Here is a 17,328-nt window from a genome sequence, read left to right on the forward strand (position 1 = left end):
GGGTGGTGGGGGCTTTTTTCTGTGTGCCTCTAAAGCCAATGTGAAACACAAGGGAAAACACATTCTTCACTAAATGGCCACTTGCTCTAGTTACAGGGAAGTGAGCAGGATCACCCAGAAGGCAAAGGGAAGGCTCACCATGGACTGCAGACGCTGGGCAAGTTGGTATGCTTCTGCGGTGTCTTTTCTGTCTCTGATTCTTGCTTTATCAACTGGCTGCGGTTTGTTATACACAGCCTGTTCTATTCGAAGGAAGGAAAAACAAAACAGTCATTTAATGGAACTCGTTTGTTAAAATAGGAAAACACATCTACACCAACTATCAATTTTACGGTACTTTCTAGGCTTTTGTTTTGTATTTTTTTTTAACAGTTGGGCTTCTATAATACCTTATACCACAATCATACATTCGATGAGTTACTCCCGGGTTACCGTAATAAGCTACTTTTATTCTAAGGAAATCTGAATCCAATGGAACACTCAGAAATCGGGGAGCTTGTTTAATTTCTGATTAAAGGGACACTAACCCTGCTGTGAGGGAGCCTGGGGCACAACGGGTAGGAGCTTGGCTACTCACCACCTAGTGGCTGAGGGAGAAAGAAAGGCCTCTGCTCCCGGGGAGAGCACAGCCCACAGAAGGATGTGGGCAGCTCCTAGCAAGTCAATACGGCTTTTGGAAGCATCATAGAGAAAACATGACTTTACTTTTTAATGACTGAGGAAGCAAAATTGTCTTAGTTTTCCCGAAAAGCCAGTCTCAGTAGACAGTGTTATGGCGGTAGAAAAACACTGATATCAAAGAGAGACTCTACCACAGACAATAAAATCATCTGACAGGAAATTTTTAGTTAAACATTCATTTTCATAGATACAATATGCTCTTGTTAAACAATGGGTTACAAAGTTCCAATTACCTTATCACTGCGTTACTATTGCTACATTTTTCTTTAAAAGGTTTGTGTCAGGTCAATGAAAAGGCAGAATACATTTAAATATATGCATATTCATCAACTTTATATTTGAAAGGCCTAAGTAAAAGAAACTTTCTTCCCTGAAAAAAATATTTTGGCACTTTTATTACATGTTACTGCAGAGGTTCATAAATTATTTCCTTTATTTAAACATTGCTAAACAGAATTTCTAGCAACACAGTATCTGCAAATTAAATGGGCTATTGCTATTGCTCATAAAACAAACTCCTTTTACCTGACAAAAAACATTGCATATTTTCCCTTTAAAATCACACTAATTTTCATTGTGGGTCATCGGAAAATAAAGTTTAATCAACAGAAATATGGTTTAAAGCAAAATCTGAAAATGTCTAATCCATAATATGACAAGAGTGTCTTTCAATCCTCTTATCTCTATCTCAAACTGCTTAAATTCTAACTATCAAAGAAATTAATGGGCCCTGTAAGGATAAAAAATGTCGAATAAAAGATGTTGTTGGGTTTTTATTTTTACCACATCCAAAATTGATTGCTCCTATCAATTCGAGGTATGTATGAATCCGTCCAATACAATTAACATCCCCACAGTTCTTCAGGCCAGGACGTACTGAGGTCTTATTTAAGTATTTCGGTTTGCATATCTCCCTAATTAAGAGATGGAAGTACAATTATTTTGGATAAAAAAAACATTAAAATTTCTCTGGGGAGAACTTTTAAAAACTGAGTTATCTTAAAATTTTACCTGATCTTATTGTGTAAATGTTTAAAAATACAATGCTAATACATAATACCCAAATGTACTTTTCTCTGAAATATCTTTATATGATGTAATAACTCACAAATACAGTAGGATTTGTACAAGCATTAGTTCTTTACCAGTAGATTCCACAGATTCCAGCTACCCCCCAGGACCTGGAAGTGGTGGGTAAGAAGCTACTCGCTATACACAGCCAAATTCAATCAAGGCCAAATCTTTTAATAGAAGGGGCACTTTGGGAATATACTGAAAGGTTTTGAAACGAGTTGCCACAAAGATGATTCCAATTGATGGTAGTGACCCCATGTGTGTGTCAGAGTAGAACTGAGTTTCAGAGTGTTTTCATGGCTGATTTTCCAGTAGTTTATACCAGGCCATTCTTCCAAGGTGCCTCTGGGTAGACTTGAACCACCAACCTTTCAGTTAGCAGCCACACAAATGAACTGTTCATTTAAAGTACTCAGTATAGCCTTACCAATTTTTAATATATCACGTAGGCTCATCTACTTTTACTTTGCTGAACACTGCTTTTTAAAATAGTCGCTTATCTTATAAACCCTCAGATGTTTTACATTAGATTTAAAGTATTATGCCAATAAACTTTATGTTTACTTTCAATAGAAAATGGACACAGAAGATCCAAAGGAAATCAAGAAGCTTCCAGGCAGAAAAAAAACTGATGTCTAAACAAAACACTTACTGAATATACTTAGTACAAGACGTTAAACAGCATTATATAAAATATAAGAACACAGGACTTGATAGCAGTATTATTTACTGGACTTATGCCAGATGATGTTACATATCCTTAAATCTTCATAGTAATCCTACGTGTTGGAAACTATGATTCCCGTCTTACAGATGAGGACACAAGGAGGCCAGGAAATTAAAGCCCTTACTTCAATATCATGTCAGGATTCAAGCACAGATGTTATAAACCAGACACTAAGATATAGAACTTAAGTGTTTCTTTTTCTTTTAATGCCAGGAGTTGTTCCTTACAAGTATTCGTTACTATGATGCCACCTTCAGTCATAAGGTGTACTTTTAGTGACCCTAACCATCCGGATGTATGACAGCTATCACTTCAAAGAAAGAGTGAAAATCCCTTTCCAATACGGCAATCCTAAAAAGACAAGTGACTCAATAGTGGGTCCATTTAATGGAACTGACTGATTTAACAAACCTGGTCATGTTCTCCTTTGGTAACCTCTCTAGGTTTAGCTATTGCAAGAGGAAGGACATCCCTGATTCAGCGGGAGCGAAAAACATGGGGCAAAGGAGCCTCTCCGCTACAAGAACTGTTGACGCTTTCTACGGACATGCTCACACAAGTCAAATACCTACTGGTGGTCTAATAAAGCCATTAAGAAAAACTCAAATCACCAGATGAGGTGGTAAGGTGGGTTTTGGTTTGTTTCTTATTTCACACTAAATATAGTTCAAATAAAAGATGCTAACAATTTATGTATCAGAAAATACCTGTATCTGAATAAGCCTGCTCAAGAGGATTCATTATTCCACAACTTCAAATAAGTGCTCTCTCTTACCTTTTTAAGATTGTTCTAAGAGTTTCTTTTTTTCTAAGAGTTTCTTAAGGCAATCACCTATCCTGTATCACCAGGTCTGAACACCCAGATGAACAACGAGATGGCTTCTGATAGCTGAACGACAGTGCTTACCAAAGCGTTCAAAAAGTCCCACACTGGAAATCCAGTCTCATTTGAATTATGATGGCAAGCTCCCTGGATCACTATCAGTGTAAGATACTACATTCTTAATAGGCCTAATTAAACTACGCTAAAGTGCCATGAGTTTTAAAACAGGACAGAAAAATAATTTCTTACCACTGATCCAAAATGTAATTCCTAATTTTCAAATAGCGTTCTGGTGTTTTTGCTTGGCGTCCCTCAAAAAACTCAGGAATTGCTTGTTTCTCTTCTTCCTGAATGACCTTTCTATCGATTTCTATTTCTTGTTCTGGTGGCTTAAGCTCTTCTTCTTCAGGCCTCTCTTCTTCACTTTGACAGGAAGAACGAAAATGCATTTCCTTACCACTCAAATCTTTTCCAACTTCACAAGGCTCTAGAAGAGGCACTTGTCTGACATCATCTCTCAGGCCATTTTCAGAATGCCTGTCACAATGTTCAGTCGATTCATTACGTTGCTGATCACCTAAGTCAACTGGCTTGTTGTCATTGGTGCTTTGTGTTTCAGTCCATGATGGAATGACTGGGCTTTCAAGGGGTCCTGCCCCACCTTGCTTTTTATTCTGAAGATCCTTGGAAGTCTTAGAAAAGCACTCTTTCTCCGTGTCAGAAGCCATTAATTCTCCCCGACTGGTCTCATGAGTTTTACTCTCAGGAATATCTAATAAGATACCACTGTGTGGAGTCTTTTCTGCTGCTTGAGAAGTTAACTCATCTACCACATCTGTGATATCCACTTCTTCATCATCAGATAATGTTTCAATTTTTACAGCATTCAAGTTGGGATCAGTGAGTCCCCTTAAACCTGATGGTAACTGTGTCCACACTTTTTTCCCTTCATCTTCACTTTTAACCTGAAGTTCACAGCTCTTCTGATTTGGTATTTCCTTCTCGACACCATCTAATTTTACCTTATTAAAAATCAGGTGATTTTAAATTATTACCACATAAACTTTAACATACGAAACATTAAAAAATATTAATATAAAATGTAAGCACTGGCACAAAAAATACAGGACACATAAAATGCATATGTCAATGTTATATTAAATTTCTAGTGTGCATTCTTTAAATGATTTAAAATTACACTTTAAATGAAAATTATCATCATTTCAAATTTCCATATATATACTTGACTCATGCATGATCTCATCTTTATTTAAAAAAAAATCATAAAATACTTTTATTTAATATTAGGTCTTAAAGAGTCTGGCTCAGATCAACCATAAAGAATGAACCAATAACTGTGATACTAATGTAATTTTATAAGATTAATATATATTCATAAAGGCTTAGAATATCTACTCTACATTGATCACTTCTCACTATGCAAAATAATCTTTAATTTAAAGGAATTCATTTGAGTAACCTCACAAAGCTTTACTTAGTAAATTAAAATCGTCTTTCATTTAAATACACAGTAGCAGCAAACTTTGTAGATTCATTTAATATAGTTGCAATATTATAATAAAGGTTGTAATTTAAGGAAAGAAAATTATCCCCCATATCTTTGACTTTGGACATAAATATCTGATAATGTAACAAGAAAGATTATGAAAGTCAGTGACCTGAAATTTTCATATACAAAATTTTAGAAAACGTTTATACGTGACTGGCACACACAATGGACAGGAGGGCTTCTGAAGCGGCTGTGGGTCATAACGTCACGTATTTATGGTCAGCTGCTCAGTGTGTCAAGGGGAATACAAGGTATGAGCACAGCTCATTATTTACGTGAAAAGATAACACCACATTTCACCCAAGACAATTCCAAATTCTTTGTAATTATTTCCACAGAACTCAAACAGGATACATTTTAAAATGTTAACTATCAAAAACTACATGCTTGAATAATGCATAGAAGATCTGAAAGACGAGGGCACTACACTGTAACTCAGCCTTTCTGAACAGAGAGGTTTCAGAATTATATTACACGAACTTCTAAGTTCAAATCACACTCCATATCTTCTTGTAATACAATTTTTTTTTTTAAAAAAGCTATTTTTCTACAGGAAACATCAAAATAAGGGCTTCCCTTTGCCATCATGTCATGCTTTGTAGGATTCTTCTGAGCAATTCTATTTTGGCCTAAACTTAGCTATCTGAAACTATGTAAGACGTGACTGCTTACTTTACTACAGCACTTACAAAACTCAAGATAAACATGTGGACAGTACTTTATGGGATGAGACATGATGTTTCTTAGAAGAATCTTTAACAAGGCTTTTATGGCTAAAATGATTTTAATTATTGATTTCGTTTTTCCAAAATGTAATTTTCATGAACTGGGATTTTTATCCTTTGCTTACCTTATTTTTAAAATACTGTCTGGCGTAACTTTTCACTTGTAAAACTGTACGACTTCCTATTAGCTTTGCAATTTTGGTCCACCTTCGACCAAATTTACCCTATTATCAAAATGAAAAAGAAAAAGTTTATGATTAACTTGTTAGCATTCCAAGCAAGTGACACTTTACAAAGAAATAAAAGAACAACCCATCTTTTCTTTTCTAAAGCACACTCCACTGACACCTCCCACAGGGCTGGGCTGTAAAATCAGCCTATAGCTTTCTTCTGGAACATGAACATCTCAAAACTGGCTGAAATGAATGTTAAGTTATCATCATTTTTTATAGCTATATAAAATAAAAATCTAACATATTACCTAGCCATATATATTTATATTAATTACACTTATGATACTCCAAGTCCACAATAACATTTTGAAAGAATTACGCGTCTGAAAGGAAAGCAGGTTGCATTTTCCAATTACAGGATCAACTGACTACGTTCTGAAAATAGCTTCAAAATAAATTTTTGTTTTACATAAATAAATTTTCCATGGGCCTTTCTTTTGAAGTCCCTCACATACACAAAACAAACCTGGAGAGAACAAGGGATACTGGTTACCTAAGAGAAAAAACGCTGAACCCAAAGAGAGAGATATGAAATGCCCTATAATTAGCAAAAACAAACAACTACACTCTGTTGGGTAGAATCCAACTTAGAAATACTAAAGGACAGAGTAGATTTGCTCCACAGGGTTTCCAAGACCATAAATCTGTATAGAAGCCCAATGCTTTTCCCACAAAAGGGCTAGTGAGTTTAATCAATGGCCTTTTTGGTAAGCCAGCCAACAATGAACGGACTGTGGTTCCAGAACTCTTCCTATTACACGATCCCCACTGCCACCCAGTGGGTTCCAACGTAGAGCGCCCCTAATGAGGATTTTCCAGGCTATGAATCTTTATGGGAGCAGATAGCCACAATTTTCCTCCTTGGAGCAGTTCATGGGTTTACATTGCCAACTGCACAGTTAGTGATCGAATGCTCGCCTGACAGTCCTACCAGGGTTCTGTACACTTCTGAACATGAAAATGTAGTCCTAAAGAAGACCCAACAGTTCTCAGTTCATTTGCATGCATGCCTCTTTCCGGCCACTACGTCTGTCGGTCTGCCGTACTGTACAGCTTGCATGATGCTGTGGTGCTGGAAGCCGTGCTCCTGGTGTTTCAAATGCCAGTACATCATCAGTGGTGAACATGTTTGTTCCAAGCGAAGAGCAAACTTTGAAGAATAGGCTAACCATTTCTGAGGGATAAGGCACTGAAAGCCTCTGCAGAGCAGCACAACAATGTTAGATATATTGCCACAAAATGAGCCTCTCAGGTTGGAAAGCACCCAAAACAAAACAGGGTCATTATAAACGACATTGGTCAATAGTCATTTGCTGGTGGGAGTGACCCAAAATTAAAGGGTAAAAAAGCAACAACAGATGTCAACATCTATTAATAATATCCCAAACCAAACTTAATGCCACCCAGTCGATTCCAACTCATAGTGATGCTATAGGACAGGGTAAAACTCCCCTTTGGATTTCTGAGGCTGTGTATCTTTATGGGAGTAGAAAGTCTCGTGCTTCTCCTGTGGAACAGTGGTGGATTTGAGTGGCTGGTACCTTGAGGTTATCAGCCCAGTGGGTGACCTGTTACACCACACCACTTCCTTCCATTAATAAGAGTAACAGAAAACAGATGAAGCATGCTTTTAGGATAACTGGTAGTCAACAAAAGTAAAATGGAGTGCATGGAGATTGATATCCTAGGTGTTGTCAACTAACATGGAATGGTATTAGTCATTGTGAATCAGACAACGACATGGTGTACTATGCGGGCAGTGACAGGTTCAAAAGGAATGGCACTGCATTAATCGCCAAAAAGATCATTTCCAGGGAGGGAGGGGAAAAAAAAAAGAGGACCTGATGCAAAGGGCTTAAGTGGAGAGCAAATGCTTTGAGAATGATTGGGGCAGGGAATGTATGGATGTGCTTTATACAACTGATGTATGTATATGTGTGGAGTTGTATGAGTCCCTAATAAAATGTAAAAAAAAGAGGAAAATGATTAGGGCAAAGAATGTACAGATGTGCTTTATACAATTGATGTATGTATATGTATATGTATAAGAGTTGTATGAGCCCCTAATAAAATGTTTTTTAAAAAAAGATCATTTCCAGGTTCTCTATTTTGAAGAATATGATATATGGACTTCCCTATAAGAAGTTCAGTTAATACAACTTTTCAAATTTACATACCAATTACTAAATCTAGTAATGAAGTATATTTTTTCAACCACAGAAATGATTATTGTACATGTGAACTTGGCCAGATGGAATGCAGAACAATCAATTAGACATTGTAAAAAGCCTGATAATCATCAGCCAAAACAAGGCCAGGGACCAACTGTGGAGCAAACCATCAACTGCCCACGTGTAGGTTCAGATGGAAGCTGAGGAAAATGAGAACAAGTCCAGGAAAACCAAGATCTCTCGAACGCTGTGACTCACTGGACACGAAGAACTCTGAGCTGTGTGGTGACACCAAGAACCTAGTAAGTGAATAAAGCAAAAACCACTAAAGAAGAAAAATCATAGTGGATATCAGAAGAGACTTGAGAATCTGCTCTTGAATGTTGCCTAGCCAGAACTAAAGGAATCAATGACGAGGTAAGAGTTGAACAGATCATTTCAAAGGGCAGCTTGAGGCGCAGTACTAAAGAAATGTGCAAAGATCTGGACTTAGAAAGCCAAAAAAGAATATGCTCAGCATATCTAAAGCTGAAAGAACTGAAAGAAAAATATTTATGTCATGAGTTACAATACTGAAGGTATTAGGATCAAAATAATCAAAGAGATCTACATATAACCTCCTCCTTGGGGGACGGACAGCGGAGAAGTAGGTGAAAACAGACATTGGACGGTGTAAGATATGACATAATAATAATTTATAAATTATCAGGGGTTCATGGGGGAGGGGTAAGGGAGGGGAAAAATGAAGAAACGATACCAAGGGCGCAATAGAGCAAATGTTTTGAGGATGAGGGAAACAAATGTACAAAAGTGTTTGACACATGGGTGTATATATGGATTGTGATAAGAGTTATACAAGCCCCCAATAAAATGATTTATTTAAAAAAATAATCAAAGAGAAAAGGAAATAGGCATTTTGCCAATAAGAACTGGTCCATATATGGAGAGGTAGCATATGATCAAGAGCCAATGGTATTGAGGGAAAACATTCAACTGCACTGAAGGCATTAGCCAAAACCTGGCATGTCTCAACAAGCTGCTGAAGCACTGGAAACATTCACTCACCTATGACAAGAAATTTGGACAGATATTTGGCCAACTGATGAGAAAGGTTCCATTTCTGCTCATTTCAAAGAAAGATGAGCTCACAGAATGTGGAAATAACCGAACAATATCATATGCAAGTAACATTTGTTGAAGATCATTAAAAAATAGTTGCAGCAGTCCATTGCTAGGGAGCTGCCAGAAATTCAAGCTGGACTCGAAAGGCCATGGAACAAGGGATATCGTTACTGACCTCTGATGCATCTTGCCGAAGGCAGGGGATACCAGAAGAAAGCTAGAGAGATCTCTACCTGGGTTTCACTGATGATGGGAAGGCAGCAGACATGTGTGGATGGAACTGAGAAAAATGGGAATTCTAGAGCCTTCCACTCTGCACATGGAGAGCCGGCACATGGGCCAAGACGCAGTAGTTCAAACAGAACAAGGAGACTATTGACAGCATGGTTTAAAATCCGGAAAGGAGTGGTCAGTAATGTATGCTTTCACTGTATTTGTGCAATCTGTACGCTGAGCAAAGAATCTGGACTACATGAAGAAGAAAGTGGCATCGAGATAGAGGAAGACTTATTAACAACCTTAGATATGTGGGTAACACAACTTTGTGAAAGCAAGGAGAGCTTGAAGCACTTGCCGATAAATGAGGACGAAGGACTGCAACCTTCAGTACAGACTACAATATAAAAAACTAAATCCTCTCAATTGGACCAATAGATGGCATCATGATAAACAGAAAAAGACTGAGGTTTTCAAGAATCTCATCTTGCTTGGATCCTCAATCAACACTGATGGAAGCTGCAGTAGAGAAATCAAACCATGTGTTGCATTGGGTAAATCTGCAGCTCAAGATCTCTTTAATCGTTCAAGTGCAAGATGCCCCTTTGAGGACTAATGTGTGTCCGACGCAACCACGATACTTCAGTCACCTCATATTCAAGTAAGAGATGGCTAATGAGTAGGGAAGACTGAAGAGGAACTGATAGACTTCAATTAAGGGACTAGTAAGACTATTCAGAATACCATGGACTGCCAGAACTAATAAATCTGTCTTGGAAAAAGCACAGCCAGAATGCTCCTTAGAAGCAAGGATGGTGAAAGTTTTGTCTCACATACTCTGGACCCTTGATTAGCAGACCAGTGTCTGCAAAAGTATCTTATGCTTAGTGAAATCGAGGGTCCAAGTAAAAAGAAGACCCTCTGAAAGATGGTCTGACAGTGTCTGCCATCAACGGGTTCAAATCGAACGCTAGTGCGCATGGCACGAGGACGGGCAGTTTTGTGCTTTGTTCTGGTGTAGAGGGGCAACTATCACCACCTCGGAAAAACAACTCTGACAAGGGGTAAAAGCTCAGTTCTCAGTAACCTTAAATAAATGGCTGATTAATTATAATTAGTCATATTACCATTTAATAGACTGAAATGCTAATACATAAAAAACATCATAGTACAGGGAAAAAAACTCCAAGAGAAAAAACCTTCAAGATAGTTTGTGTGTGTACCTATCTATCTATATCACAGTAATGACTATACAAATACACATTTTCCATCATCTGTAGACCTGTTAACAATGCTAAATTTTGATTAATATTCCTCAATCTTACAAAAGTATGATTACATATTTTGGTATGGAATATATAAATATGCAATTTAAAAATTAATTAAAGAAGCATTGAGAAACATCTACCTTAAAAGGAAAAGAGGCAACCCACTTTTAATAGTGGAAAACCAAACCAACAAAGGCAAACAAAACCTCAAAGTCGTGCTAAGTCTCTTCACATTAAAGAAAACTATCAGAATTAGAAATTGGTACATACCCCATTATGTAATTGATGGACATTTAAATAGACCTCAGTGAAACACTTATGCAAAAGTAATGTTTCTGGTCTTCAATATTTATTAAGATATTTAGACTACGTGCACACTGCTAAATATATGAATAAAATAACACTCCACTGATAACCCAGATAATTCCTAACATACAAGTTTCCGTCAAAATAATTTTGTTTTTAATCCAGGTTATTGATATCATGCATACCTTAAGTTTTATTAATAAAAAATAAATAAAACCCTCCAAACTATTTGAACTATCAACCCAAAGCTATCATAGAATTTTAGCTATTTAAATATATTTTTCAGAGAAATTCTTATGTACTACACTACAATCATCACTGTAAGTGCAAGTAAACTAAGTTACTCCCGCAATTCAAATGATATTTATGTTCTCTACAAACTAATTTATCCTTATTACATTATCAGTATTTGCTTCTAGACTTATTTTACTATAAATTTAAAATTACTGTATTTACCAGCCCTTGTTCAAACAGCTCTTTTTCTTCTATCGTCCACTTCACTGAGTAACTGGTTGGTTTTGTAGGAGAGTGTACCCTGGGGGGAAGAGGAATTGCAAACAATTTCTGAAATGGAGCATTCCATATTAATGCAGCTAAAGGTTATAGCCATAGTTCTACATTTAGTACTTGAATCGAATTCTTTTTTTGTCTTAAAGCCTGTACTTCTTCTACTCAGGGAAGTGAATAACCTGAGCTAGAGAAGTCTAGATGAGAGTGCTGGAAACCCGAAAACAAATCCTTAGGTCGAAGTGAAGCAACAATGAAAAAGCCTGAGGGACGTCAGTGTGATAACAAGACTCAGGCAGGATGCAAAGTAGCACACAGTAATGCAGTCCCAAAGCCCAGAAACATTATTGTTCCTTTGTTTATATAAATACTAAGCCAGAAAAAGTAAAAAAGCAAAAAACAAACACAAACCCTATAGCACTGTATTTATTTCTTAAAAATACAGTACTGATATTAAACATAAAATGTGATGCACATTAATTTGATGTCAGTTAATTTCATTTTTTTGTTGTTGTTTACACTGAAAAATACAAAACCCAGGCTCTGCTCAGTGCTCAAGCTATGGCAATTGGAAATATAAACAAAAAATTCTGCTAAGTTCACCAATTTAATGGACCATGAACAATGTTTGTAAACACAAAATGCCAATTTTTCTTCAATTATTGGGGAAGACTATTTATAAAAATGGCTTACTTAATTTCCCTTGATAACTTAACTACCCAAGTTAAGTAAAACTAAACTTGTCTAACAGAAAATCTAACCCAAGAACAATAAAAAGCAATGCTATCTCGTCGAATCCGATTCATACTGACCCTAGAGGAAAGAATAGAACTGTCCTATAGGATTTCTGAGGCTATAAATCTTCAGGATTATAGAACCACCTTAATCCCACGGACTACGAGGACACCTATATATAAGTAGCATCTATATCAGCCAATAGCTTCTTAAAATTGCCCCAAAAGTCCCTATGGAATCATCTTTCCCATAATCTACCGGAGTTGCCTGCTTAGGGTGATATAAGAAATTCTGGCAAACCAAGCCCATCATTAAATGATACTTATTGCATTTCAGCAGCGGGAGGAGAGAGCGTACATTTACATTCACTCTATCTTTTTGGCAACCCCAGGTCCAAGGGCATATCCACAGAATAATGTTTTGCTTAAAGTTTCCCACCATTTCTAATAAAACCAAAAAGATTTGAAAAGACAAAACATAAGTACATACATGGTTTTTCCCATTTTCTGCAGACTGCACCACATGAAAAAAATAACAATAAAATAAGCACACTGTAAAAGCCTTTTGAAAAATGCAATTCAACCTTCTTTAAAGTATTATAGATTAACTTTACCTCTTCACATCTTTTTTATCATTTTCCTTTTGATTGAAGCAGAATTTTTCTGGAAGTGATTTTTTAGATAAGTAATACCTGTATAAGCATTAAGGAAACATTTAAAACAATCATAAAGATAACTTTATGTAATTTATACAAAGTAGACATGCATACTTCTCAGTCACACTAGAGCTCTAGCTTAACCAATTCCTCTCAAAAGCCTTTTTCAGATCTGCAAAAATAAGAATATACATTATACTTCAGAGTTGTTATATGGACTGATATGCGTGAAACACCGTAATACTGTGACTATACAACAAATGTGCTAAATAAATGCATGTTTCTCTGCTCTAGGTGGTGAAAACGGTCAATGTGCTTGGCTGCGAACAGAAAGCCAGGTGGTTTGACTCACCCAGAGATGCCTTGACATAAAGAGTGGATCATCTATTTTGGAAAACACTAGCCGCTGACAACCAGTTCTACAGTGACATGTGAACAACTACAGATGTTCTCCCTACTAGAACTGGCTGTGACTCTGTGGATATCGTGCTTCTGTGGTAGTCATTGTAGGACATCAAAGCAGTCCCAGGGAGTTGGAGATTAAAGACGCCCCAAATGTCCACCTCTTTCAAGACGGTAGTATGCTCCGCATTTCCCTTTCTCCCTTGAGCACATTCCCTCGCACCCCAGGGCTCTGCCGTTAGCGGCAAAGTTCCACAGACACACGCACAAAGTTAAAGAAATGCTTCACATGCTTGTGGGTGCTGTTAAGGTGCAAATCTGAAGATTAGAGACAAGTCAAGTGCAGGGTCCAGAGCCAAAGGACAAAAATGCCTGAAAATCAAGGTACGTTGTCTTGCTTCTACTAAAGCTCAGCCAGGAAGCAGAGATCAGGCTTTGAAGGGTTATGGTTTCCATCCTTTAGCAGACCCCCAAGGAAACAAAGGATGCGGTCTTTTTAAAGCACATCCTTAGTTAAAAAATACCCCAAATACTGCCATTGAGTCCATTCTGACCCTAGAGGACAGAATAGAACTAATCCTGCCCATTAGTAGGCCAGAGAATGCCCTCCAAAATGGGACGATGGCCAGAGTCCAGAATTATAATATATCATACAAGAAAATATGGCTAGAAGGGCCACATTTAATTGATCACAACTCAGTTTCTTTATAAAAGCAATCTATATGAGACCACATCGCCCGGGTGTCGTCCGCACAGTTGTTCCCTGTTTGAGCCCACTGTGGCAGCCACTGTGTCAATCCATCTTGTTCATTTGTAGACATTTCACAAAAGGTGCATGAGCTGCTGTAAGGAGCCCTGATTGAGTAGTGGTTACAAGTGGGGCTACGATACACAAAGTTGGAAGTTCAAAACCATCAACTGATCTTCAGGAGAAACACGGGGCTTTCTACTCCCATAAAGAGTCTCAGAAACTCACAAGGGCAGTTCTACCCTGTCCTATGAGTCCTTGTTGACTCGATAGCAATAAGCAGCTGCTGTATAAATTTTCACCAAAAGTATGTAATTAAAAAAAAACAACAGAGTAGCATCCCCATGTTCTATGTAAAGTTTTTCTCTAAAATATGCTGAAAAGTACAATGGATTGATTTGATTGGTTGTTCAAGGTAGAACTTGGGACGATCTGCTTTCACATTTCTAATGAAAACAGTTCTGGATTATTTTCATCCAGGAACCCTCCATTTCAAAGTTCTTAAACTAGATTATTGTTAGTACTATTGGATTAATAAAATGTCAGTCAACAAATATTTAGATGACTATACACCATGCTTATCAAATGGGATTCTAAGTACTGAAGACAAAAGCATAACACCTATATGTCTCTTGGGGTCTTCCATAGTTCTTTTTTTTTTCATAGTTCTTATTTTCATTATTTGTTTCCAAATGTGGAACGGGATCAATGGCTACAATGTGTTAATTAACCTACAATTGCTAACAACACACTTCAAAGAAACTAGGACAAGACCCCAGGAACAGAACTGCAGATACTGATCCACACCTTTGGGGGAGGAGAGTTCTTTATTCATAATCAATGCTCATGAAAGCAGCAAACAAGATTTCCAATGATGCATTGCACTGGGTAAACGTGTGCATAGGATCTCTGCCTGGAGTACACATGCCGCCTGAGGCCTGTGTTTAAGATGATACACGTCACTTTGAGGACATTTCAATCACCTCACACGCCTGTGAAAGTTGGACATTAAATGAAAACAAAACAAAACCTCGATGCATTTGGATTATGGCGTTAGCCAAGAATACTGACAGGACCTAGGACAGACAAATGAACCAACAAATCTGTTTTGGAAGAAATACAATCAGAGAGTACCTTAGAAGCAAGTGTGGCAAGATCTGTCTCAAGTGCTTTGGACATGTCATCAGCAGCGACCCGACCCTGGAAAGGGACACCCTGTGTGGGAAAGGAGAAGGCAGGGAGAAGAGGAGGAAGACCCTTGGAGAGGGTCTGACACGATGGCTCCACCTATGGGCTCACACAGAAACAACTGTGAGGATGGCACAGGGCCGGATGGGATGCTGTTTTGTCCTTACTCAGAGGCACCGAACAACATTTATTTTATTCAATGCTTTTTACTTACATTCCTCCCACATCACACCTGTAAACTGGTAGAGTAGGAAGTGAAAACTTTTACATATTCTAATTCTGTATCCTTGGATAAATTAACACCTCTGAATTTCAACTTATATAACTGAAAATGAAGAGTTGTACTAAATAATCTTGGATTTGGAATAAGGCTGGGATTTATATATTGTAGAAATTTTACTTAATATGAAATCTTATATGCAGTATAGTTGGCTGACAACAGCAATTCAGTTAAAACAATGACTCCAATATCAGATTTAGTAATAAAATAGGACTTGAGGAATAAAATGCAGCTTTTCCCTAAAATTATTATATAACAACATTGTATAACAGCAGTCTGGAGCCAAATAAAACCCAAGTGACTACTCCATCTGTCCCCACTTATAATTTTTGCGTGAGTACATTTTTAACCCTCAGATCTCTTCTTATAATCATTAAAGGATACTCTTCTTCCAACAACATCTTCTCAATGACAGCTCTGTTCTCCTCACTGATGGTACTATCCAGAGTCCAAGGCTAATAAAAAAAAGGGAAAGAAAGAGGTTGGTTTTTTTTTTTAATCTACTGTTTTGTTTTTTAAAAATTATCTTCTATAGTTGTCAAGTACAAATTCATCATTACAAATAACGACACACCATTTCTGGAGGATACAGCCATGCCACTGGAAGACAGTAATGATTATTCCCAGAGAGGCAGCACAGCATGACAGCGTTTTACATTGAGCAGCAGAGACTCGGCATGCAAAGCTGTTCCACACCAGGCTCCTCCTCCGATCCATGCTAAAGTTGATAATGGCGATCTGGTACTGGCGCCTATTTCCAAAACGTCCTATAATTATTTTGCCCTGCTAAATTCACAGTTCCTTCCCAGAAGATTGTATTCGTTTTCAAAATGTACATCTTTTTAGCTGAGAGCACATCTCCAAGTTCCAGACTGATTCGTGTAACCACTCCCTGGTATCCATTTGGGTAGCTTCTCAAATTTAGCATTTCCAACTATCATTCACCACCATACACTTTCACGCCTTTCTCCTGCCTTCCCAACTTTGTAAATGACACCACCGGTCACGAAATTAGTCGAGGGAAAAGAATCAAGAACTCGTCCTGAATTCTTTTCTTTTTCCTCAATCCTCAAAGTTGTATCTCTTTTGCTGCCACTCCAGGACAAGCTATCACTGTGATCTTGCCGGAATCATTACGGTTTTCCTAACTCGGACCTTTGCTTCCGTACTTTTCCTTCCCTGTAGGCTGTTCTTCACAGCAGCACCCAGGTGACACGTGGCTCTCACCTGCCTCTCCAACCTTGTCCCATCTATGCTGCTGCTCCCCTCCCTTCTTCCCTACTGCAGTCTAGACCCCGGACTCTAATCACCCCCCCACGCTTATTCCTTCATTCTCATCCCCCTCCAACTCCTACTATGGCTGCTTATTTCTTTTTCCTTGTTTTCAACTTAAGTAACTTACTGACTTTATCTAAAATAATCTCCGCCCCCGTGCTATTCTTAGCCAGACTCTCCATTTCCTTCATAGTCTGTAATTAATTTATATGTCAGCTCCACCTGAATGTCCGGTAGAATGTTAAGTTCCTTAAATGTAGAACCACGTCTAACTTAATTAGAGTTGTCTCCCCCAAACCTGGCCGACTGTCATAGCATGCAGTCTGTGCTAAAGGAAGAAATAAGTACTGCAGCAACCCCCATTTTTCAGGTGAAGTAATTGAGGTTCACAAATCTGGTCAAGTGGTAAAGCAAGGAGTTCTACTTCAGTCTAGCTGGCTCCAAAGGTGTTTCCTAACAGGCCATTTTCCCCAATCAAAAGAAATTTCTTTTATTCTTAAAGAAAACGGTTTCACTTTATTATCTGTAACAGTTGAGAATAACTACCTCTTAAAAATAACCCACGCCACTCTGGGATAGGATAACGTCACATACCTAGGATTTAACTAAAATTAAAAATAAA

The 17,328-nt window shown here is 37.7% G+C and overlaps 1 protein-coding gene across 6 annotated transcripts in view; it reads right to left on the reverse strand.

The window, feature by feature from the left end:
- Positions 1 to 17,328, reverse strand: part of MYSM1 (Myb like, SWIRM and MPN domains 1) — a 44,243-nt gene that overhangs the window by 18,215 nt on the left and 8,700 nt on the right. For 3 of the 6 annotated variants that reach the window (XM_075556806.1, XM_075556796.1, XM_075556810.1), the window contains exons 3-10: positions 15,816 to 15,886; positions 12,772 to 12,849; positions 12,648 to 12,671; positions 11,373 to 11,451; positions 5,726 to 5,824; positions 3,555 to 4,327; positions 1,465 to 1,595; positions 139 to 242 (exon numbers count right to left, since the gene is read on the reverse strand). In XM_075556806.1, the coding sequence (XP_075412921.1) occupies positions 139 to 242; positions 1,465 to 1,595; positions 3,555 to 4,327; positions 5,726 to 5,824; positions 11,373 to 11,451; positions 12,648 to 12,671; positions 12,772 to 12,849; positions 15,816 to 15,886 (1,359 nt within the window). Of the gene's footprint in view, positions 1 to 138; positions 243 to 1,464; positions 1,596 to 3,554; positions 4,328 to 5,725; positions 5,825 to 11,372; positions 11,452 to 12,647; positions 12,672 to 12,771; positions 12,850 to 15,097; positions 15,887 to 17,328 lie in introns of all 6 variants that reach the window. The other 3 variants (XM_075556828.1, XM_075556819.1, XM_075556836.1) reach the window with 3 other exon arrangements.

The sequence above is a fragment of the Tenrec ecaudatus genome, chromosome 1, assembly GCF_050624435.1.
Source record: "Tenrec ecaudatus isolate mTenEca1 chromosome 1, mTenEca1.hap1, whole genome shotgun sequence".
Taxonomy (NCBI): Eukaryota; Metazoa; Chordata; class Mammalia; order Afrosoricida; family Tenrecidae; genus Tenrec; species Tenrec ecaudatus.